The 25,214-nt window shown below is 39.7% G+C and overlaps 1 protein-coding gene across 2 annotated transcripts in view; it reads left to right on the plus strand.

Annotated features, from left to right (window-relative positions):
* The window catches only part of ARAP2 (ArfGAP with RhoGAP domain, ankyrin repeat and PH domain 2), a 213,755-nt gene that overhangs the window by 96,457 nt on the left and 92,084 nt on the right, over window positions 1-25,214 (plus strand). For both annotated transcript variants that reach the window (XM_025187574.2, XM_006128750.4), the window contains exons 10-15: window positions 13,047-13,162; window positions 14,394-14,593; window positions 19,267-19,352; window positions 21,987-22,169; window positions 23,359-23,533; window positions 24,842-24,976. In XM_025187574.2, coding sequence (XP_025043359.2) covers window positions 13,047-13,162; window positions 14,394-14,593; window positions 19,267-19,352; window positions 21,987-22,169; window positions 23,359-23,533; window positions 24,842-24,976 — 895 coding nt within the window. The remainder of the gene's footprint in view (window positions 1-13,046; window positions 13,163-14,393; window positions 14,594-19,266; window positions 19,353-21,986; window positions 22,170-23,358; window positions 23,534-24,841; window positions 24,977-25,214) is intronic.

The following is a 25,214-nucleotide window of genomic DNA, read 5'->3' on the forward strand; positions in this document are numbered from 1 at the left end:
AAACTAGGTAGTTCGGACTAGGCTTCCTATTCCAAACTACCGTTACGCCTCATTCCACGAGGAGGAGTAACGGTAGTTCGGAGTAGGAAGCCTAGTCCGAACTACCTAGTTCGTGCCGCGTGTAGCTGCGCAGCACGGAGTCCGAACTAGCGGACATTTAAAAATGGCGGCGCCCGGCAACATGCAAATGAAGCCTGGGAAATTCAAATCCCGGGCTTCATTTGCAACTCCGGTTGACTACATTACCACCCTAGTTCGAACTAGGGTGGTAGTGTAGACATACCCTTAGAGAGGTCACAATTGTATCTATTTTGTTATCTTCCACATGTCTCCATATGTGAATGGATGATATGGCTCTTTGTAAATGTACTAATTTTTATGATGTTAGATAGGATGCATCTGTGGTATACATTCTTTACTCTAATTCTAGTAAGTTGTTTTTCTGGTTAATCTGTCATCTTTCCGTAGTTTTCCAAATTGCCAATTTCCCCTCTTTCTCTTAAAATGAATGGAGTAAAAGAGTAAATATTGTAGTATATCACCTATGGATGTTAAATTTCGATTAACTGATCAAATAGTCGATGGGATTTCCATCAACTATTTGATTAGTCAATAAGGACTAGCGTGTTCTGCCTTTGAAATGTACAACAGCCCCAGTAGGGGTTTTTGTGCATTTCAAAGATTGAAACACCTTGTGGAGCCTGGGGCCAGCGGAGAGTCCCACTGACCTTGGGCTCCATGTGGGCGCTTCCTCTTTGAAATGTACAAGAGATCCAGCACCGGCTCTTGTACATTTCAAAGAGGAAGTGCTGCATGGAGCCTGGGATCAGCAAGGGACTTGCTGCTGGGGCTCTTGTACATTTCAAAGCAGAAGCTCTCCATGTGGTATTTCAATCTTTGAAATGTACAAGAGCTTCCGCTGGGACTCTTGTGCATTTCAAAGTTGGAATGCCATCGCTGCACCTCTGCCCCCTCCCACGGAGCTGCAGCTGGGGGAAACTGGCTTTTAAGCCAGCTCCTCCCAGCACTCTCTCCTCTTCCTCCTCCCTCTCCCACTGCCTATTTGAGATAGAGATAGCAAGTGCGGGGGAAGCAGCTAGTTGACTAGTGTGTCGACTGTCCGATACACTTTTGCTTATTGGATAGTCGAGTAGTCAATTAGTCGCTTACATCCCTAATATCACCATCTACTTCCTTTGTTCATTTTTACTACTGACATCTAATATTCAGTCTTTCAAATATTACTTCAGGATGAGCTTAACAAGAAATGAACCATGTTTATAGTTGCACTAGTAAACAGCCATTCTTGGGGAAAAAACACAGAAATAAATTGTATAAAACTTGAATGACTTCACTGAAGTTCTTGCTGCTAAATGCTAATATTAGTACAAACTCTCCTGTTGACTATTCATTGTACTATTCATTTTCATTCTTATGTCCATACCATGGTATAGAACATCAGAAAAATATGTGTCCTCATACATGCAGGAGGAACTGTACTGGAATTTAGAGGAAGAAAAAAAAAAGGTTAATAGAGTGCATCTTTGCCACAAAACCAGAAGATGCTATCACATCAAAGTTCTGCATGACTCTGGTGCTAGCTGTTCAGAGATTTTCATACTAGCTATTGTCTACACATTTATAGATATCAGTGCATGGAGACTGCTTAAAAATGAATCCCAATATGCCTTGTGATATTTCTGTATTAACTGCTTGCCCTTCTGATTTTGAAAGCTTGAGGTTCTACATATTTTCTGTATGCACAATGAAGCCTGAATGGAGTTTTGTAGGATGTAGAGGGGGAGCCTTTGTCATTTACTTCCATGGGGCCAGCAATTCATTCCTAGATTCTAGGTCAGCACTGTATTTGAAATTACAATACCCTGATGTGCAAACTATATTGTCTGCCCCTCAACTGTGTTTACTGTCTGTATTTGCCATGTCTTTCTGGTGTTGAAGAGTTTCTTTCCAGTCCTCTAAGATCATTGTAACACTTATTTTTTAAGTGTCTTTCTTCCTGCCAGTTGCTACTAAATGCTATTGGTGAGATTCTGAAAACCAGTTGTATAACTGTAATTCTGGCTCAGTACAGTCTGGTTGCACGATCATCTCTGTGAGATGATCTTTTAGATCTATAAAAACCTTCACAGTTTTGTCCTTGCTTCTCTGTTTTTAACAATGTTATCCTTTGTAATACGAGCCCTAAAAGACATCATGATGATAATCTTTTGTATAGTACTAAACCGTGATGTACAGGGTAGTTGTTGCTTTGTTTAACTCATTCTGTTTGGTATCCAGAGATATTGGGGTGATGCCACCATTTGTCTATAAGGCCAGGTCTACACTAGGGGTCAAAATTGCTCTAAGGTATGCAACTCCAGCTTTTAATATGGTTAAGAGTATGAATATTGTTTACACACCCACATTAATAAATGTTAAGGTGGTAAATCTGAAAAGTTTCATGCAAAAATTACACTTCCATTCACTACATTACACAGTTAGTATTAATGCTCTTAAAATAATTTAGTTAGTGATCAAAAATACCATATACATATGCATGAAAACTGAAACTCAGATGAGCAAGTTTTGATTCTCACGCCCTTTTGTTAAAGTAGCTGGGGTGAAAGGTTGAGAAGTGAAAGAAAGTATGAGGCAGGTAGAATTGTCATGCTTCTAGGGAGTCACTGTGCTGTAGCTTATCCTAGGTCTTGCAACTCCCTGTGGTGTCCCTATTCATAAAATGGCAAGAGGTAAGCTCCTGGCAGATAAATGAAGAGAGGAAGAAAGAGAGAAGTTTCTGTATAGTATTTTGTCTTTATGTTGTCAAAGAGGAAAGCAAAGGAACTCTGTATTTGTGCTATCTTAAACCATAAAAAGCACATTAGCCTATAAGTGGGGAATATAATTTTCCTATTGTTAAGGTATTCTTAGTTTTTTAGTAATACGTCCTGTGTTTGATATGAACAAAAAGTGTGGAAACTTTTTCTCTGTTCTGGAGATTGCTTTAATGTGAGAAGAGTGCCAGCACCAAGTTTTAAGTATTTGAAAGAAGTATTTTTGAAAAAGGAGAAAGCTTCTATTATCTCATTTAACTGTCCAAGTAGCTCTGTTGATTGTCTCTGCCAATTTTCATCTTCCCATTGTCTCTGACTTGTTTTCAGCATATTTATTATGCTCATTAAACAAAAGTGTTTGATTTGTCTTGAACCTTGTAGAGTATACAGTACGTGAACAGTCTCTCTTCTGAAGAGGAGCTCTGTAACATCACTTCAGCTTACTTGACTACTGGAAATAAAATTGAACTATGAAATTGCTGACATAGAGAACATATAAAGATCATTCATGAAATTCTATTGTACCGATCAAATATGTGAATACATCTAAGAGAATAATAATTTACCATATTTTATAATTTGATATTAAAACATAGGCAGACATAATTCCCATCATATATTTCAGAGGGACCAGTCATGATTATTATGCTTGAGGATATTTGTCTATGGCATAAAACCACAAAGATACAAAAAAGATGCCAACACAGAGTTAGGACCCTGAAATCAGCATTGCTAGTTTTGGTTAATAACACTCTCTGCTGGAAAAGGTACAGGTAGGTACACATGCAAAATACATCTCATTAGTAAATGAGATTTCCGAAGCACTTGCAATTAGCAAGGGTTTCTGAAATCACAAAGAAGTTGTGCTAAAGGATTTGTGTCTGCTGGGAAAAGAGTTTTGGAAAAGATAAGATGAAAACCACCATCATCTAAAAGCAGGAGTTCCCCTTATGTGTATTTTGATCCTTCTGGGTAGTCTCTACTTTTATTCAACTACATTCAAAACCCCATCTGAGGTGCAGCTTTTCACTTCTTGATTCTTAGAATAGCAAGTCTGTGTTTTTAATTTGGAGATGAGTTTTAAAGACCTGCCAAATGGGATGTACCAGGCATAGTTTTAAGCTAAATGGGCTCTATTTCACTTCTATATTAAGGGTTGTTTGTGGATGAGCTGCATGCTTTGTGAAATATTTTTTTTAATTAAAAGTGAGTAAATAAAAAGATTATATAGATATGATGATCTTGAAAAGAAAAGTTCAGATTCAGTCCTGTTGTTTATTTTTATACCTATCTGGAGGTAACTAAAACTTAGGGAAATCCAGATCATAGGGAAAAATTGCCAGTCCATTTAAAATATCCAGTTTTAATTTCTGAACCATGAAACAAGCACATTTTCTTCTTGCCAAAGAGAAAATAAAAAGACTATAGAGTTACTGTTATGTGTAGGACATGGGTGCTAAAATTTTTGAAACCTCTCTGCCTGTAAGAAATGAGTAAAAGCCCCTATGCTTCCTAAACAAAATTCCTGGTCACTGGTGTAAATATTTGTTTTGTACCAATAGCTTTTGGCTTATTCAGTAATTTTTTGTGGATGCAGTTACTCTGCCTTTGTTTTGAACCTGTTACTTACTAGTTGGGTGTAATGCAAAACTACCGGAGAAGGAGTTCTAGAGAGAGGGATCACTAGCTTTGCTTGATTCACAATCTAGATCTCTTAGGGGAGAATCCATTTTGAAGCACTTAGAAGAGAAGAAAGTGATCCGTAATACTCAACATGGATTCACCAAGAGCAGTCATATCTGACCAATCTGATTGCCTGTGATGATGAGGCAAAATGACTTTGTGGCTATAGGGAAGGCAGTGATCTGATGTACCTTGACTGTAAGGTGGATAGAAAACTGGCTAGATATCTGGGCTCAGTGGATAGTGATCAACAGCTCGATGTCTGGTTGGTGGTGGATATCAAGTAGAGTTCCCCAAGGGTCGTTTTCAGCATCTTTATTAGTGACCTGGAAAGGGGATGGAGTGTACCCTCAGCAAGTTTGCAGATGACACTAAACTAGGGGGAGTGGTAGATAATGCTGGAGGGCAGGGATAGGATCTTGAGTGACAAAGTAGAGGATTGGGCCAAAAGAAATCTGATGAGGTTCAACACGGACAGTTGTAGAGTCCTGCAGTTGGGACAGAAGAATCTCAAGCACTGCTACAGGCTGGGGATCGATTGGCTCAGTAGCAGTTCTGCAGAAAAGGACCTGGGAATTGAAATGGATGAGAAGCTGGATATGAATCAACAGTGTGCCCTTGTAGTCAAGAAAGCTAATGGCATAATAGTAGAAGCATTGCCATCAGATCTAGGGAAGTGAGTATTCCCCTTTATTCAGCACTGGTGAGGCCACATCTGGAGTAATGTGTCCAGTTCTGTTTTGCCTCCTCCATTACAGTAAGGATGTGAATGCATTGGAGAAAGTCCAGCAGAGGGCAATAAAAATGATTAGTGGGCTGGAGCACATGACATATGAGGAGATGCAGACAGAAGAGAAGAATGAGCAGGGATTTGATAGCAGTCTTCGATTACCTAAAGGGAGGTTCCAAAGAGGATGGAGAGAGGCTGTCCTCAGTGTTGACAGATGACAGAATGGGAACAATGGTCTCAAGTTACAGTGGGGGAGATTAAGGGTTGGATATTAGGAAAAACTATTTCACTAGAAGGGAGGTGAAGCATTGAAATGGGTTACATTAGGAGGTGATGGAATCTTTATCCCTGGAGGTTTTGAAGTCTCAGCTTTTCAAAGCCTTGCTGGGATGATTTCGTTAGGATTGGTCCTGCTTTTAGTGGGGGTTGGATCCGTGACCTCCTGAGGTCTCTTCCAACTCTGATTCTATGGTTAGGGTATGACTGTGTTGCAAAAAACAAACAAACAAAAAAATAAATGCTGCAGTGAGTAGTCTGAGTCTGTGTCCAACTAACTCAGGCTCGTAGGTAGGATGACCGTATTTTCTGAAAGGGTAAACTGGACACTACACGAGGGTCCTCCTGATGACTCCCAACTCTCCCAGTGAGTACAGTACCCCAATGCCCTCCTTGTTACCTGCTGGTGTGTGGGGCTAGCCTGAACTCCTCTGGCCCTCCCAGAGCCTCCCCAAAGACCCCATCTAGTCCCTGCATGAAGAACCGGCCCAAGGCCCCATGTTGCCTTTGCACCGCTGTCCCAGATGAGCTTCTCTCCATAGATCTCCTTCCGCACATGGCTGGCATTGCCACTAGCCCTTTCTGTCCCTGCACATTCCTCTGTGCCCCAGCAAGGGTCACACCTCAGTTTTTGGCAAAACTGCTTTTATTTCATTTGGAGAGCAAAGGGGGTAAATGCCCAGTTATGCCAAAAAAGTTGGGCGGGTGAGAAATAAAATGGAATGTGGGTGCACTCTACACATGGGGCTAAAAACAGCACAGTGGACATTCCTGATACACACCCACTGTTGAATGTCTTTAATGTTTCTCTGTTAAGTGCTATGTATTTATTTTTGTTTAACTAGTTCATCCATCTCAATACCATTTCATGTCTGCCAAATGGAAAAAACAAAACAGGCATAACACAATCACATTTCTTCATACCCATTACCTAATGTGTTATTGAATTCAGAGTATTCCACATGTTACAAAGAAACCCTGCTGGCAGGAAATTACAATAGTTTTACCAATTGGAATTGTTCATCTGTGCCAATCTCTCTCTCATGGGGTGGCACAAGGATCTATTAAATCTTCCCTCCTGTTCACCATTTGTATAAAATTGGGAAGCTGTCAAGATGGTTTGGTCTGCAGTGTCATCAGTCTGCCTTTGACATACAGTTTTGTGTCTCATTCATGGCACCCAGATAGTGTTAGGTTGTTTCTCTCTCCTGGCTGAAAGGGAATTAAAAGCAAATATGGCTGGAATGTTTGGGCAACTACTAGGTATTAGCAACCTCCCGTTCAGTCTAACTCATCACTAAAGTACAAGGCAGTATTGTGTTCCTTCGGGAATCTCCAGAAAGCATTGCGGCTGATCCCAAGATCACTTTTATTTAAACCACAAACTTAATGTTATACTAATAGGTTCTGATTGCTTTCAGGATGAGAATACCACATCATTGCTTATTCTGAGTATTTACATTTCAATGCCAATGCAAGCATTGGGAAGAGCATCATGGACCAGGATGTCGCTTTCCACTGCATGCATTGAGCTGTGATCTTCCAATACTTGTGAAGGCACAGATAAACATGAAGGCGGAGGCCCACCAGGGTCTAACCTTGCACAGCAGATATGCCCACCCTGTCTTAAAGTCTTTGACAATGGATCTCTCTACCATCTAGTGCTGCTCTACATGGAGATTACAACCCCCGGTGGCTATCAATTACTGTTCGCTCAAGTGGTGGAGATTGGTTTGGTTCACACCCTGATGATGACCCATGTGGGTGTCAATATGATGAACATTTTTTTTCCTGTTTGCTTTCTTAAAATCTAGAAAATCTCCTATCCAAATTACATGAAAAGAATATTATTAAGGTTGCAAAGTCAAGCATCCAGAAGTTAGGATATGTCAGAATTTAGGTAAGAAACCTGATACCTTTGATAATAGTTTTTATTTTTTACTTTGATACTTTTATGTGTTTATGATAGTCTTGGGTTACATAATTGCATACTATTTTTTCACACAGTACTCCTGCCCCTTTCAGGACAGATGTTGAGCAGATACAGGTAGTCCCTAGGTTACAAACTCATCGATTTACGACTGTTCATCCTTACGACTAACCTCCCATTAAGCACGTCCCCGAGTTATGAACGTGATCCATCCAGCGTGGTCACATGTAAATGAATGGGGTCTGACTTATGAACAGATCAAGTTACGACCAAGTGCCTGGTACGTAACTCCTTCATAAGTCGGGGACTATCTCTATTCAATATTTTTTATCCTCATTCTTCAATGTGGAACCCATGTCTGATTCAGTGTCCATGGTTTAGACCTTTTTCTGAAAACAGAATTATTAATTTACTCATGGGCTTTTCTGTGGCACACATCCCTATAGTATTTGCTTAACAAACATGAATTTATTTTCACTGCACCCCTCTGAGATGAGTGAATTTTATCTCCATTTTGCAAATGGTGAACTGAGACACAGAAACATCAAGAGTATCTATTTGTTTTGTGTGCCCAAGGTGTAAGGTGTTTAAGACCTGACACTGGATAATATATAGAATTCAATATATTCAGAGTAGAGCTTTTAAGTGTTTACTTGCACTTGCGCTTCTCCATTTGGCCTCAAGTCAGGGATCCAGAAAAATGTGGTGTAAGTGACTTGCCCAGTGTCGCATATGAACTGTGCTGCAGAGCTAGGGATAGAATCCAGTTTTCCAGGGCAAAGCAACTTTTAGTTTTCAGAAGGAAGGGTTGCTGTAAATTCCTCAATCCTTGCATAAAGTAAACCTTAAATGAGCTACTCCAAAAAGCAATGGTAAATCTAAGGAAACATGCAAGATCATACTTTTGAAGCAATGAATTGATTAAAAATAGTTTAAAGGTCACAGATTCTACTGGGAAAAGAAAAATGGAAATAGAATGGTTTCACAAATCGGGAAGACCATATTTTAGTCTGCTTTTCATGACCATAAAAAAGGTGAACTAAATCATAAGAATAGTTTTATTTTTACCCCTTTGGAGCTCTTTTACAGTGTCGAGGATTTTGAAGATTTTTTTTTTCCTCAGTAAGTTTTTGAAAATTTTTTAACCTTTTAAATATCAAGTGCTGAATTTAAGGTTTTTACTGGACTATAGGGCTAAACAAGTTGATCAGGATAGTACTACAACAGACCAAAACTGGAACTTCAGCATTCCCAGCTTTTCACTGCAGGTGAAAGAGATATTGAATCTTTTTCAGAAAGTTGTCCTCCCTTCCTTCTGACCCCTCCATTTTGCCATGTGAGTAAAGCAGGCTAGAATAAAAACCTGCAATAAGCCTTTTTTTCCTTCTCATTCTGCTGTAACTCTCCAATCTACACATTCAAGTCTCTTCTCTCATTAAAGCTGCTATTAAGTTTTCAATCTTCTGTGGTGTCATCTTTATCCCTCTTGTCATCCAGTAAAAAGCAGGGAATTTAGGACCGATATTTCTAATTGAAAAATTACCAAGTAAAGTTGTTTGATTCTTTTGAATCAACTTTTGAGGTTGTCATCATACATCATAAAGAATCAATGAAAGGGACATATTCTGGGGATTTTTTTTTTTACTGTGCAATTTAACTTTCTCTTATAAGTCTTTCAACAGACTAACCCATGCAGAAATAATGGTATGTTCAGTGAAAGCTAGAACACACTGAAACACAGCTATTTATAACTTTTAAATAACCTTACAAAACCGCTTGTAAAGTTTAAAGCACCACAGATCTGGAGTTTGTGGGCTCAGACAAGTTTGCAAAAGGGGAACTGAGCTGGTAACTGGAAATGCCAAACAAAAGTGAATTAAATGTAAGGTTGCATATGGCTGACTATGCTCCCTTTGAGAGGAAGAATGGTTTTGTGGGCAAAGAATATATTTAACTTGAAGCCACAAGACTTTTCTTCTACCGCAAATATGCTATAAGTATCTTGCATGACCTTTGACCCAGATACTTTGTTGCTTATTTTTTGAGCTGTGAATGTTCAACTTTTCTTGAAAATAAGACGTCTTAGATATCTAAATTTGGATGTAGGGGCCTGATTTCACTCATTTGTAAATATTTACCTTGAACTATCATAATTTATTAAAAGCAATTTGGCAGACATATGAGATTTTTCTATTTATTTATTGTGTGTGCTCTTGTGCTCATTTAGATGTGGGGATAGAAGATTTTTCTAAGTTGTGTTTTATAAAGACTTCTGAATCAATGGCAATGGGAATCATATGTTCTAATGATTTCTGCTGCAGGAAAATTACTATTTACTACAGAAAATATGCTGGGTTCCCATTGTCTTATTTCGTGGATAGCTCCCTTTTCCTAGAGTCATGAGTGTATAATTGAGATTTATGTTGTGATATTTTTGTTCTCTTGGTATACATATAACTTATAAAAACATTTTCTCATCCAAGAGACACACCCTTTTTTTCTCCTCCAAATATATGCCCCAAAATACAAATGTATCATAGACTTTTCTAATTAAGAAACTTTGCTTTTCCCTCTATATTTTAAATGTTCTTACACTTTTTCTTCCATTGCTGAGAAAATCTAACATACTGTTTTAATGTAAACCTGAGCAATGAGCTTTCAATCTGTAGGGATAAAACGATTCTTGTTCTAGAGAGGAGATACTTGATCTTCGCTGTCTGTGCATTCTGACAGGCACTTGAATGGTCCTATTGTCCTCTCACACTCTTAAAATGAATTAATATATCTTTCGAAGAGGAGCACTATTTTCCTCCCCACACCCAGTTCAAACTCCCCAGAGTGAAGTAAAGAGCAATTCTGCAATTGAGACAGCTTATAATTTCTGAACCTTGATTCTGCAGTATGTGACACTCACAAAACGTGGTTTATACCAACTGCAGAATGCTGTATAGTTAGCAAATTGAGTGTTGCTCAATGTGAGGAAGGCATGTGGTAACTGATTTATAGGGGAAGAATTTTACATGTCTGGTATGGTCTTTTTTTTCTTTTCTTTTTTTTTTTTTTTTACTGGACAGAGGCCGCAAATACCGGACACCTGGCAACCCTAATATTGGTAAAGAACCTTTTATGATATTTCTCTGAGTGCTGTGAAGTGCCCACATGTTTTGTATCAGAGGGGTAGTCGTATTAGTCTGAATCTGCAAAAGCGACAAGGAGTCCTGTAGCACCTTATAGACTAACAGATGTATTGGAGCATAAGCTTTCGTGGGCAAAGACCCACTTTGTCAGATGCATCCTGTATAAGGTGCTACAGGACTCCTTGTCACTTATAGCATGTTATGTTACCCTTATTAGTCTAATCTGAAAAGTATGTTACTGATTCCTCAGTTGCTGCCCCTTTCTAGATTCTCTTGTCAAAATCCAGTTATGCAAGTGATTATGCACTTGCTAACTTAATGCATAGAAGTAGTTCTACTGTCTTCGGTAGGGCTATTCTTTATGTAAGGTTATGAGGGTTAAGGCCTGAGTAGGTAAATGTTTGAAATGACTTCTTATATCATTTATATTACTTTATCATAAAGTAAGGTCTAACCTAGAGGCCTTACTAGGACAGTAGTTCCACTTTCTTAGATGCTGTGCAGATAAACAGTAAGGTAACCCTTCAAAAGAACTTGTAATCTTTTAAGACAAAACTTAATAGGTGGTTAAACAAATGGGAAAGGAAATAAAATTTTTCACACTTATAAGAAGGATTCATAGTGTCTAACATGAAACGAAATACTTCTAATAAGTCCGAGTGTTTTGGTTAGGGTTGCCAGATACTTTCACAAAAAATACCGAACGTGGCGGGGAAAAAATTGGTTGAGGAGAAAAAAAAAAGGGGGGGACCAAACTTGTTGAGAAAAAAGTTGCTGCGCCTTTAAATACCCCCACCAGACATGACAGGGGAAGAATTTTACATGTCTGGTATGGTCTTTTTTTTTTTTTTTTACTGGACAGAGGCTGCAAATACCGGACACCTGGCAACCCTAATGTTGGTAAAGAACCTTTTATGATATTTCTCTGAGTGCTGTACAATATCTACTGTTTAAGCAAGACTGTCTTTTATGAGCTGGTGAAAGCGTAAGAACAAACAAACAAACAAAAAAGAATCATGCCACTTTCATAAATTTTAGTTTTAGGATATCTTAGAATCATAGTAACACTTACCAAGTAGTGTCTAGGCCATATTTTATTTATATTTATTCTTCTCTATCTTGCAATCTATAGTACATATCTGGCCCCTCAATTACAAATTACCTGTGCATCATATGTATTTATCCTCACAATGCACCTATGATGTAGGACAATGCTATTAACCCTATTTTATCACTGAAGAACTTTGGCAGAAACAGAAGTTACGTGCCTGAATACCTTTGAGGACCTGAGCCCAAGTGACCTGTCCAAGGTTGCATAAGAAGTCTGTGATGGAGAAGGGAATCAAACCCAGTGCCTTTTTAGCTTTAAAACTTAGAACAATTTAAAGGAGGGTTGGGATTTTTTGTGTGTCAGTCTTGCGGAAAAACAAACAGTTTTTACCCTTACAATTAATTAAGCAGCTTTAATTGAAATGGAGTTTCAATGACTTATACTCTTAGTTTCTGCTATAAAATGAAGATTCCAAACTTTTTTGTCACAGGAGAAATCTTTGCTAGTTTATATGTGTACAGTGCCAAAACTTGTGTTCCCTTCTGTAATACAATTATTACTTAACAATTATAGTACAAACATATGTTTATACTTTTGATTAACTTTCATTTTACTGCTCAATTTTGTTTTTTAAAATAGAATTTAAGCCCATGTTAACCATCTATAATAGGACCACTGATTATACTATTAAGTATCTGTATAGCAGTTTTTCAGCTAAAGGTCATTTCAAAGGCAAGAATTACTGACTCTAGTTTATAGATTGAGAAGCTGAGGCACAGGGAGGTGAAATGATTTGCCCAAATTAATCAACAGATCAATGGCTAAACTAGCCAAATGTTCATGAACTAGAATTTACCAGTGGGGCCAGTAGTAGGCTCAGCTGGCAGCTGGCCCAGGTTTCAAGGAGGGGCGGTGGTGGGGATGGGTGGGGATGGGTATGTGGCCAGAAATGAGCTCTCTTGGTCTGGCAAAACCCCTCATCTGATACCAGTCAGGTCTGGAGGCTGCTAGATCAGGGAGGTCTAACCTGTACCCATATTTATATCTATAAGGAAATACATAGTTGCACTGTAGAAACTGAGTTTAGCAAATTTAATCCAGTAAATCATGTGTAGTATGAATCATGTTTTAATACAGGAGACTTTTCTTAGTCCACTTTATCTCCATTCAGCTGCACAAAACATTTACTCTCCCACTTATGATCAAATAACATTCTTCTAGAAACTAGAGGAATTGCGTACATGGAAAAGTAATTTTAGGAATGTATTTAATGTATTTTTAGTTCTCTCTCAATGCATTGAAGAAGAGCTTGTTAACAGTTGATATGATTTTGCATCCTTTTCTGATGACTAAAGAATGTAATCTTTTTTTTTTTCCTCTTCCTTCCTCTCCCTCCTGCCTTTAGGATTTTAAGACTGGGTTTGGTATCACTGCAATCCCTATGAATGTGGCAAATGTAAAACAAGTGGACAGGACAGCAAAACAGTCTTTTGAACTAATCACTCCCTATAAAAGCTTTAGGTAAGAACTATTGACATTTTTATGTATCAAAAATTTCAGAACCGGTAGTAAATTCTGGAAAAGTTTGCTTTGCATTAAAATGAACCTTACTCACTTTTGGTAAAGATTTCAGTAATTTAAATTATTTAAGTGTTTTTATATAGTTGTAAGATTTATTTCTTTGGCTGTTTTTTTTATCTGTTACATCCCTTTCCAAGTACAGTGTCTATTAGATGTCACAGGCCTTACAAATTCTTATTGTTATAATTTTGAGTTTCAATGTGTGGTTGCATTCTAAGAAAGGGTAAAGGAAAAGGAGTGGTTACTGTAAAGTCTTTTTCTTGAAAATAAATAAAATGTCAAGTAAAGGCGTCACTGAAAGAGTACTTTGTCCATTTAATTAGCTATTAATTTATTCCTTAAAAGGATCATATGACAATCATTTCAAGAACTTCCCATTGAAGCTCATAGGCACTTTATTATGTTCCATGGTAAATGCTATTGGAAACAAAATCATGAGAACTAATACAGATATTGAATCCTTTTTAAGGAATGCCATTGTAAACTATTGTACTTAAATGAAATGAAACAGCAGTAATATAGAGAAATCATTGCCCTTTTTCCTATTCCTCTGCTTGGATTTCTGGATCTTAATCTAGGATCAGGAGGCTGAAAAGCAAACATAATTTCCAGTTTCATTGAAACTCTGATTCTGATTCACTGATTCTCTGATTCTCATTTCTAGCAGCACAGAACTGCAAGTAGGTTGGTCATGTTCCAGTGACTTGAGTCTGTACCTAACTGGGTCAGATAGCCTATGTAAAGGAATATCCTATTTAAAGTTATTACCTATGGCACAGTCCATCTCTACTGCTTAGTAAATACTAACAGTTCCTTTGGTAATGCCCTCCTGAATCTTTTGTGATATTGTGGCTTAAATCAGTTTTAAATCAGATTTATATTAAGAAAAAAGATTGAAATCAACTTTGGAATGAAAGTTGGTTTTCCAAAAATTTCTATTGCAGGTAATTAATTGAGCTTTTAAATAAATGATATGTTGGAGTATTGAGGGAGTTTTCATTAAGCAACCAAATGAAAGAATATATCTTGTCTCGATATTTAAATCTGTAGGGATATCAGATTTTTGAACAGCAACTTCATTTGTAGATTAAATGCACAAGAGGACGTATAGACCCTGTTTAATTGGGCTTTAAAATAAAGATCAATAATGCAGAAAAGTCAATTGTTTCAGCTTTACAGCAGAGTCGGAAGGAGAGAAACAAGAGTGGATTGAAGCATTGCAACAATCGATAGCAGAAACTCTCTCTGATTATGAAGTAGCTGAGAAGATCTGGTTCAATGAGTCAAATAGGAGCTGTGCTGATTGTAAAGCTTCAGATCCTGACTGGGCATCCATCAATCTCTGTGTTGTCATTTGTAAGAAATGCGCAGGTAGAGTAATTAAAAATGAGTCCCTGTGTTGCTACAGAATATCACTTGCATACCTATGCATGTCCTTTCTTTTTTGTTGCTTTTGTTTTACTTAGTGCCATTTATAACATGTCCTTGCAAAAGTTTTGAGAAGCAGAAATTTGTGGTATCTTTAAATCAAAGTACAGATATATTTAATTATTCTAAGCCTTACAGCGTTTTCCAAACTACAGGCCGTGGGAAAAAATACCAGGCCTCAGCGTGGCTACCGGGAGGGGAGCAGAGCAGGGCGGGTTGGGAGGAGGGGTGTGTGTGGGGGAAACTGGCCATTGGGAAGCAGGGTTGGGGACAGCAGGGCTGTCCCGCGGAGATCGTGGCTGGCGGCCGGCGGAAGCAGAGTTGGGGGCAGTGTGGCTGTCCCGCGGAGATCAGGGCTGGCAGCTGGTGAAAGCAGAGTTGGGGGCAGCATGGCTGTCCCGTGGAGATCGGGGCTGGTGGGCTGGCGGCCAGTGGCCGGCAGAAGCAGGGTTGGGGGTAGCGGGGCTGTCCTGCGGAGATTGGGGCGGGCGGGCGGGTGGGTGGTGGAAGCAGGGTTAGGGGAAGCGGGGCTGTCCAGTGGAGATTGGGGAGGGCAGGTGGTGGAACTAGGGCTGGATGGGGGCAGGAGGGCTGGGCGGGGGAGATGAGGAGGAGGATGGGAGAACCAGCTGCTAGAAGCAGGGCTGGACAGGGGCAGCAGGGCTAGATTGGGGAGATCGGGAGGAGAAGGGTGGGGGAGAGTGGGACTGACCTGGGCACATGCAAACCCGGGCATACAAGTAAGTCTGGCCCTGGGATTCCATTTTGCTCCCTTCTCCCCGCCCCCCACACATACCCTCCCTTGAGTAGTTGTGAACTGCCTGGCTGGTAGACACACTCAGGCAGCATGAGCACATCTACCAGCCAGGCAGTTTGCAGCTAAGGACTGATACACCTAATTATAATAAAACTTACCTAATTAGAAAATACCAGACTGTCTAGTACAAAATCAGACACTTGGCTACCATTGCACCCTGCCTCCTAGCCAGATACCCTATGCCCAATCTGCTCCTGCTCCCGCCTCCTGGAGTGCCCATGTGGCACCGGGTCCCTCAAGCCCTGGCCCAGGCTGGGCAGAGGATGCAACCAGGTGAACCACTGAAAATGTATTCATTTTTCATTCTTTTTTTATATGCATTTATATTTTTGGGCTGCAAAAAACAGTACTGAAAAAAAAAACCAGGTTCCAACTAAAGTAAAAAATTTGGGAAACCCTGATCTAGCCAGCTTTCTATCCATCTTACAGTCCAATCCATATTCCCTTAACTTGCTGGCAAGAATATTGTGGGTGACTGTATCAAAAGCTTGGCTAACGCTGGCACTGGGGGCTTTGGGAGGACCAGAAAAAACTTATTTGAATATTCATCATTTGCTTAATGAATATGCAAATATGCAAATGAATGTTTCCAGTCTTCCAAAAGCTCGTGAATGGGTTTACTGGTCCCCATGTGAAAAAGTTTGGGAAACCCTGTTCTAAACCATTTCCATGTATCAATGTGTCCAATCTTCTAAGTTGGTCCATGCCCTTGAAATGAATAATTTGTTGCGGTCAGTGGAAGTTAAGGCTCCTCAGCACCTCTGTGGAGGCACTTGGTACCTTGCAGAATTGGGTTCTGATTTAGGACATAAGCGTTGCCCATATTGGATCTGACCATGCTCAGTGCTGTCTGCTGTCCTGACTATATAGTGGTCTGTATTAGAGCTACAGGGGAGTGTACAGAATAGGTCAGATTTAGAGTGGTATACCCTCTTTTCATTTGCGGCTTCTAGTGGCCAGAGGTATAGAGACATTCCTCTGAGTGTAATATTGTGCCCTGACCATCTTGCCTAATAATCATTCATACATCTATTCTCCATGAACCTGTCCAGTTCACTCTGGAACCCAGTTATACTTTTGGTTATCACAACATCTCATGGTAGTGAATTCCTCAGCTTAGCTATATATTGTGTGAAAATGTACTCTCGCTTGTTTGTATTAAACCTGTTTCCCCCTAGCTTTTGGATGGTGTAAAATGGTAAATAGCATTTTTCTTATTTTGTACCCACACCATTCATGGCTTTACTGAACTTTCTTATATTCCCCTTTAATCATATATTTTCTAAGATGAAGAGCCCTAATCATTTCAGTCTCTCCTCCATATCAAGGTAAACTGCAGTGGCCAAACTGGACACAGTATTCACAAGATGGGTACACCATGGATTTATTATAGTGACATTATATTTTGTCTTATTTTCTTTCCCTTTTCTAATGTACTGTTATGCTTTTAGACTGCTGCTGGTTATTTAGTACAGTACAAGTTTTCAGAGAGCTTCCTTGATGATCTCAGTATCTTTATTGCATAGAAATAGTTAATTGAGAGCCAATAATTGTTTATATGTACTTGGAATTATTTTTTTTCCTTTGATCTTGGTAAAGGATTTCTGAAAATTCACGTGTCATATCATCTGGATCACCTTTATCCACATGATTGTTGACTCTCTCCGATAATTCTAAATTCCAAATAATGGCCTCTTCCTGTTGTCTGGTACACTGGTCGATCCCAGTATAAGGTTAAATCAATGGTCTCCAACCTTTGTAACCACAAGATCACTTTTTCAATTTAAGTGCAATGTAAGATCTACCTCAAACCCAAACCTTGCCCCACTTCATTCCCCCCCACCTTCTCTGAGGCCCTGCCCCTGCTCCACCCCTTCTCCGAGGCCTCACACTGCTCGCTCCATCCCCTTCCTTCCCCATCCTCACTTACTTTCAACAGGCTGAGGTAGGGGATTGGAGTGTAGGCTCTGGTCTTGGGCTAAGGAGTTTGGAATGTTGGAATGGCTCCGGGCTTAGCTCAGGGTGGGGGATTGGGGTCCAGGAGGGGTTTCAGGGTACAAGCTTTGGGAAGGAGTTTGGGCGCAGGGGGAGTCACGACTGGGGCAGGAGGTTGGGTGTAAGAGGAGGTTCAGGAAGCAGGCCCTGGCTGGGCACCATTTAACTGAGATGGCTTCCAGGTGGTGGAGCAGTGGGGTTAAGGCAGGCTTACTCCTGCTGTGGCCCTGCACCACTCCTGAAAGCAGCTGGCATGTACAGCAGTGGCTCCATGGTGCCATGTACTGCCCCTCATCTATAGGCACGGAGCCCACAGCTTCTACTGGCCATGGCTCCCCATTATTAATCAATGGGAGCAGAAGGAGTGGTGTCTGCCAGCAAGGACAACATGTGGAGAGCTCCTGCTCTGCCTTTCTCAGGACCTGTAGAGACATGCTAGCCACTTCCCATAGCAGCAATTATCACAGGGATAATTACTCCAGCCACGACAGGTTAGGCATTATAGAACTCACTACTCAAAGAATTACATTTAAGCGTAAGGGAGAAATGAAAATTATGAAATGCACAGACCAGTTAGAAACCAAAACTCACACACTTTGCAAGCAGTAAAAGAAGTAATAACACCCCCCGTGGGTGTTGGGTCAGAAGATGAGAGTGAAGGACAGTGTGTGTTTGTGGGAGTAACAGACACACACACAGTGTGTAAGAGTGACAGAGATTTGCATTGCCAAGCTCCCTCCATCCTCTTCTCTCTGTGTGGAGAGAGGGTACAGAAGTGGGGGAAGGAGGGATGCCCTGACATCAGTGCCCCCTCTTCTCCCTCCCACATCCTGCACAGCAAGCAGGAGGTTCCCAGGGGGCAGCTCCAAGGCAGATGGCAGGAGCATGACAATAGGTGGAGGGGCAACTGAAGTGCTAGTGCTTGATAGCCTTTTGGCCAAACCAGTCAGGATCACCTGTCAGAGGATATCTACTGTTTGGTGGCCACTGGGTTACGTACTACAGTTTATAGTTCTGTAATTTCTTCTTTGAATTCCTTCACTATTCTTGGATGAATACCATTTAGTCCTGATGACTTATTACAGTTTGTCTTATCAGTTGGTTCTAAAAGTTGTTGTACTGACACATTAAGTAGGGACAGAACTTCAGAGTTGTCAGCCAAAAAGAAGAGCTGTGTTATATGTATCTCCATATCCTCTGTAGTGAAGACCAATGCAAAGAATTCATTTAGGTTTTCTACACTGAGACTTGTCTTCCTTGAGTACTCCTTTTAATTAAACCTTACATGTGGACATTGCAAAGTAAACATTTCAGAATGATCTCCGCAACTTCAGTACATATTTTATGGTTCCCAAGGAAATATTTTTTGAGATGTTAGTAGAAAGTTACGATAAAATGACAGGCAAAACAGGATTTTTATACTTGCAGTAAGTGTGTATAGTAAAAATTCCAAGTAGTTAAAAGAAAACAAAAAAACCAAACCTTCAAATGTCTCCTGTATCAGAAAAAATAGGTGATCTATTAAATATTTAAAGAATTATATAAATGTAAACAGTATTTACATAATATGGGAAAAAAGACTTTCCTATTCCAAAGAATTTACAGTCTATTCACATTTTAGCTTGTAGTAAAGTGTGAATTGCACTATTGAAATTATCTAAAATTTTCAAACTCTTGCATATGACCAGTGTTAGCTATTAATCTCATCGTTTTAAAACAAATATCTTTACTAACGTAATGTTTTTTGTACTTTTAACCTAAAAGGCTCAGTTGAAATAATTTAAAATATATCATTTTTGTTCAGGGCAGCACAGATCTTTAGGACCCAGAGATTCAAAGGTCCGAAGCCTCAAAATGGATGCCAGTATATGGAGCAATGAGCTGATTGAGGTAGGTTATGTGGTAACTTTGTGATTTTTGGTGTAAAAGTTGCTTCTTTCTTTGTGTGTATAGGCTCAGCTAATTTAAAAGCCATTCATTAGCCCTATTGTTGCATAATGTATTTCTCTTTAACAAAATTGCCAATCCAAATATGCAAAAATAATTTCATCCCTGAGTTCATGAAATTTGGTTTAACAATTATTTCATTTAAAAAATAATAATTATTAGGTTACTTTTATTTTCTTTCTGGGGTTTGTTTTCCCCAGCTTTTCTCCCAAACCATGAGGGATGAAATATCTCTCCCATCCCCAATTCATTTTTTTAAGTTACCTGACTCTAGCAGCTGGGGCTTTAAGAAACACATTCAATACTGTCCTGAGATTAGCAATAAAATCTTATTGTTTTAGATATTTCTTAATGTTGCTTAAATTATTTGGATAATGTAGATATAAATAATCTAGATGCACAAAGCCAGGCTGTGGCTGGTTTCTACTGTAGGGTAATAGGTGGTTTTGGCACTGTATGTTGGACCTCCCTCCTCTGGCACCCTGGGGACCTAACCGGTCCTGAAGGAGGGGATTTGCCATACTGGGGAGGTCCCTGCCAACATGTTCTGTGCTGTCCTGCTGCCCTCGGCTAGGGCTCCACCCTAGCCCCACTGCTTCCCATCCTGCTATGGCTGCCACTGGGACTGGAGCTCTGTTGCTGGGGCCGGAGCTTTGCGGCCACCACTGCCAGAGCTCCACAACTGCTGCTGCAATCCCTGAATTCCATGGCAGGGGCAAGAGCTCCACAGCTACTGCTGCAGTACCCCCTCTACCACCTGGCCACCGGGGCCAGAGCTCTCTGCTGTGCCACCTGCCCCTCCACGCCCTGGATCTCTGGCTGAGGTCTCTCCCTCCCTGCACCTCTCTGCTGCACCTGCCTTGTGGCCCAACCTCCCTATACCTAGGCTGTGTGGTCCAGGAACATCCATGGTCCTGGGAGACCATGGATGTTGCCAGACCAAAGAGTGCCAGTTAAGGGAGGTACAATCTGTAATAACTTCCTCTTCCACTATATGCACACTCATATGTCCCCACAATGAGAATTAGTCCATTCTTCAGAACACAGTCCATTACAGGGATATATTAGAGGCAGCAGCATGGGGTGCCAGGCAGGAGCTGGTCCACAAGGGGAGATAGTTTAAAAACCAGCTCCCCTCATGGACTGGCTGCCTGTTACTCCGTGCTGCTGCCTCTGATACTGAGGCAACAGCGCAGGGTGGCAACAGCCCTGCCCAGGGGAGGGGCTGAGCTCCCGGCCCAGGCAGGAGTCGGAACTGAACCGGGCTGCCTGCCTACGTGGCTCCTACTATACTTTTAATGCAGAGCAGCAGCGGGGTAATAACATAAGAGCGGCCATGCTGGGTCAGACCAACCATCCATCTAGCCCAGTATCTTGTCTGCTGACAGTGGCCAATACCATATGCCCCAGAGGGAGGGAACACAACAGGTAATCCCTCATGTGCTCCCTCCCCTGTGAACCATTTCCAAACAAGCAGAGGCTAGGGACACCATTCCTATTCAACCTGGCTAACCTCCATGAATCTATCTAGCTCTTTTTTTTTTTTTTTTTTTTTTTTTTTTTGAGCCCTGTTAAAGTCTTAGCCTTCACCACATCCTCTGGCAAGGACTTCCAGAGGCTGACTGTGCACTGAGTGAAGAAAAGCTTCCTATTGTTTGTTTTTAAAGCTGCTGCCTGTTAATTCCATTTGGTGATCCCTTGTTTTTATATTGTGTGAATAAGTAAATAACTTTTCCTTATTCACTTTTTCCACACCAGTCATGATTGGGGTAGGTCCTGGACCCGGCACGAGCCAAGACTTAGCTGGGCTGCTGGCCAGCCTGCTAAAAAATGTGCTGGCTAATCTAGCCCTAAATTGTACTCCTTCCTATTGTACACTTGTGGGGGGAAAACCATAGTTCTGTTCAAGAAAAAAAGGAGTGAGTGAAATTTTAAATCTTGCAAGTTATATTTTTTCTCTCTAGAATAATCTTCCTGAGAATCTTCTGCAGTGGTGGTACTTAAAATATTATTTTGTTTTGAAAGACATTCAACAATAGTCCCTCTTTTATTCTCAAGAAATATTTGTCCAATAATAAAACCTTTTGAAAATGGAAGACATTTTTTAAGAGCAATCATGTCTATCCTCTACAAGGAGATCCCTCTTCTTTACCTTACATCTTTCTTTTGCTCCAGGAATTAGTGGGTTATTTTGAAAGATAAAAGTTGGTGTTTACCTCAAAGTTTGTAAGGAGTAGTGGGCAGGTACACTGCGCTTCTGAACATATTTCCCTATCCTCTGTTGTTAACCTTTTTACAGATCTTGCCCAGTTCCTTTTGAAATACTGTATCTGAGTAGCATTGTTAAGCCTCAGTTGTTACTGGTGATTAATCATGAACATAGAACTTTGGACTTTTTCATTATTCATCCACCGTTTAACAGGACAGTATAAGCAATGATTCTGTTGAGGCTTCCATTGTTTCCCCCCAGAGTCAACTCCATTTTCTCTAACCATCATTCATTTTAGCAGATGAAAACATTTTATCATTTACCTTGATATCTTTTGTATTGAATTACCTTTTCTTTTTCTTTGTCAGCTTTTTATTGTCATTGGAAATAAAAGGGCAAACGGTTTTTGGGCAGGAAAACTTCAACCTGAAGAAGAATTGCATATGGACTCCCCGCTAGAAAAAAGGGTAACATTTATTACACAAAAATACAAAGAAGGAAGATTCAGGAAAACTCCTTTGGGCTACAAAACCAAAGAAGAATTAAATAAGGTAAACTTGTGATAAACTAAGTCCCACAATTTGTGAGTACGGGGTTGCACTTTTAGGTCCCTCCTAATGATTTTACGTGAGTTCTTATATGATTTTTTAAAAAAGAATGGTAGATGTCAACACTCCTGGCTAACATTCTGCTCTAATAGTGTTATTGTCTAAGCCGACATGTGAGCTATTAGTCAGTAATGACAGATACTTTTTATCTGTGCAGTCCACTGCATTATTAGAGTGTAGCTCTTTGCATACTAATATAGTAATATACTTTCAGCATAAAAAATACCCCAAATTCTAATTCCATAGCATTTAGCCATTATTTAGGAGTAGAAATGATTGTTCGACCTGTTGTGATTATGGTTGGTCTTTTGAATAGTATGGGAGTTAATTGGTAGTACTGAGTACATGCTGTCTCTACACACACACATCTTGAGTGACTGTTAATGAAAGCTGCTCAATATACTGTCTTAAATTAACCTTATTCACCTTGCATTTTAGGAGCAAGTCATGTTGTCAGATCCTGTTGCTTGGATTATGCTCATGCATGTCACATATCACACAGCACAATTACTCTGAAATCATCTTCAGATGTTTTATACTTTTGATTATTTTGAAATATTTTCAGTATATACAATGTCTGTCAGTAGTTCTTAAAATTACCCCATGAGTACCCATCCTCTGAGAATTCGGCCCCTTTTAAGGTATCTCAGGTTAGATGTGTTAAAATTGAGGTGCTGCAGAATCATTAATTACTTTACCAATGAAGATCAGGATTTTCAGAATGCAGTTGGTTAATTGCTCTCTTTCTAGTTGCATTGAGTCTTGGGGCCAAATTTCTGTCATTCTAGTCAACTCCAAATACTGGGGGATTGACAGAAAGAGCTTCCTGCAGAAATTTAGATGTGAGAGGGAGAAATTCTCTTGAAACTGTGGATGGGAGAGGGTTAGTGGAGTGCTTCATATATTCAGTATGCTACACTACAGTCTGGCATAATTACTTCACACAGTCTTTTCTCTGCAGAACATGGGGAATTCAGAACCTACTGCAGAGGTTAGAGGGATCTCTACTATTGTTCCCTCTCCTTCCTACTATTTCCCACTGTAGAAAGGCTCTGTGAATGAGGATGTGAGGGTTTGCCCCCATTAATTTTCTATTTTAAACTGACTTGTCATTTTTCCCCTACATGATCAGGCTCTGTGTGCTGCAGTAGTTAAACAAGATGTGTTGGAAACAATGACATTGCTATTTAGTGGAGCTGATGTTATGTGTGCCACTGGAGATCCTGTTTATAGCACTCCTTACTTATTAGCCAAGAAAGCAGGACAAAGGCTGCAAATGGAATTTCTCTACCACAATAAATTTTCAGGTATAGAGTTATATTATGTTGTCTTCAGCTTTTGTATGTTTTAAACTGTCTTTATGAGTTTAATAAGGAAAGAGAGAGAAAAAAAGGTGGAACCTCAGTGCTGAGTTGAGAAAGTATAAGTCTTTGACAAATGTGTTGGACATGATGTAGGAGCACAGGGAGATATAATTAATTGTATTTGAGCAGAAATCAAATTTCACTGTGTGTGTTTTTGATGCTACTTCCTTTGCTAAAACATCATGCTTAAGGTCTCATTTTCTCAAGAAAAAGTCATGTGTATCTACATGCTTGTAAACAGAAATCAAGAGCCTTCATATTAATCACAGAGAAAATCTGATGAGACCATATTATAATGATAGTGCGGCTATTTAACTATCCATTTAATACGTTCAAAGCAGCTTTTTCAGGCTGCTGATGCTTACTATAATCCTTTTAATCTTAATCAGTGTCTACAGCACATAGACTTATCCATTTGTCTCAAAACCATCTCTCATTATATAGCTCATCTTTTAAATCAAGTCAGGCTAAAATAACAGAATGTCTCCCATCAAACCATCCCAGTTCCCCCAGATAAACTTTAGAGCATACCTCAAAAATCAATAACTCTGGACTGATCAGGGAGAAGAGACACTTCAAAGATTCTGGGAGACACTGCCATTAATACGTTCTGCCTTAGACCAGGACAATATTAGCTCATATAGCTCTGACATGGGGTCTCCGGCAGTGAGTTCCCAAATTACTTAAGACTTCGTAGGTCAAAACCAATTGCTCTGCAAGAATCCCATCTTCATTATGTCTCTCTTCCCTGCAGTGCTAAGCCTTGGAGAGCTATGTAGCATTCTTGCATAGGCCTAGCATTGGGCTCTTTCCTCCTCAGAGTGAGGGGGAACCCAGAAAGCTGATGGTGTTTGTCAGAATCTCATTCTGCTCTTTGCTCTGAGCTTGCAGCAAAGGTATGATTGAGACTTCAGGATACAAATTCTTGGTTCAAGTATATTAAGTAAAGTTTAGTAATACAGCTATTTAACCTATTACAAAAAAAAGCTTATGGTACCTTACATTTATTCTTGATGGATTTCCGTAACATCATGACTAATGTAAGTATTTTAACTCACATTTCATTACTTTACTTAATATATGCAAGAAATAACTCAATTAGAGCAATATATAAGACAGTAGGAATATAATTTAAATCCTGTAAAGCATGAGGTGAAGAAAACTGTATTCAAGAAATGAGACAAGGGAGGTTAAATGGCTGTAAATGTTAATAAAGGAAATTCTGCTTTGTTGATTTTGTTCTCTTCATAGAGTTCCCAAACCATGAGACCTGTTTTGAAAGTGGCTTTTCTGACGATACTTCACATTCTGTTTTTCTTTGTGAATTTTTATACAAAGTTTCTTATAATTCTGCTAAGCTATTTCCAGACAGGAAATTGAAAGAAGGTAACTATCTCTTCTTACTTTTGATACTTGATTGATTGATTGATTCTGTACAATGTATGAATTTATTGTCTTAACTTCTAACATTAGATTTTTTAAAAGTTCTGTAAAGACAAACTACATCTCTATAATTACACATCTTTACAGAAGCAAAAGAAGTTAGCACTCACTCAAGGAAAATTACAATAACCTCAAATCTCTCTGGTCAGTAGTTGATGGAGAAGAAAAGGAGAGAGGCAAC

This window comes from Pelodiscus sinensis, chromosome 5, assembly GCF_049634645.1.
Source record: "Pelodiscus sinensis isolate JC-2024 chromosome 5, ASM4963464v1, whole genome shotgun sequence".
NCBI classification, from domain to species: Eukaryota; Metazoa; Chordata; order Testudines; family Trionychidae; genus Pelodiscus; species Pelodiscus sinensis.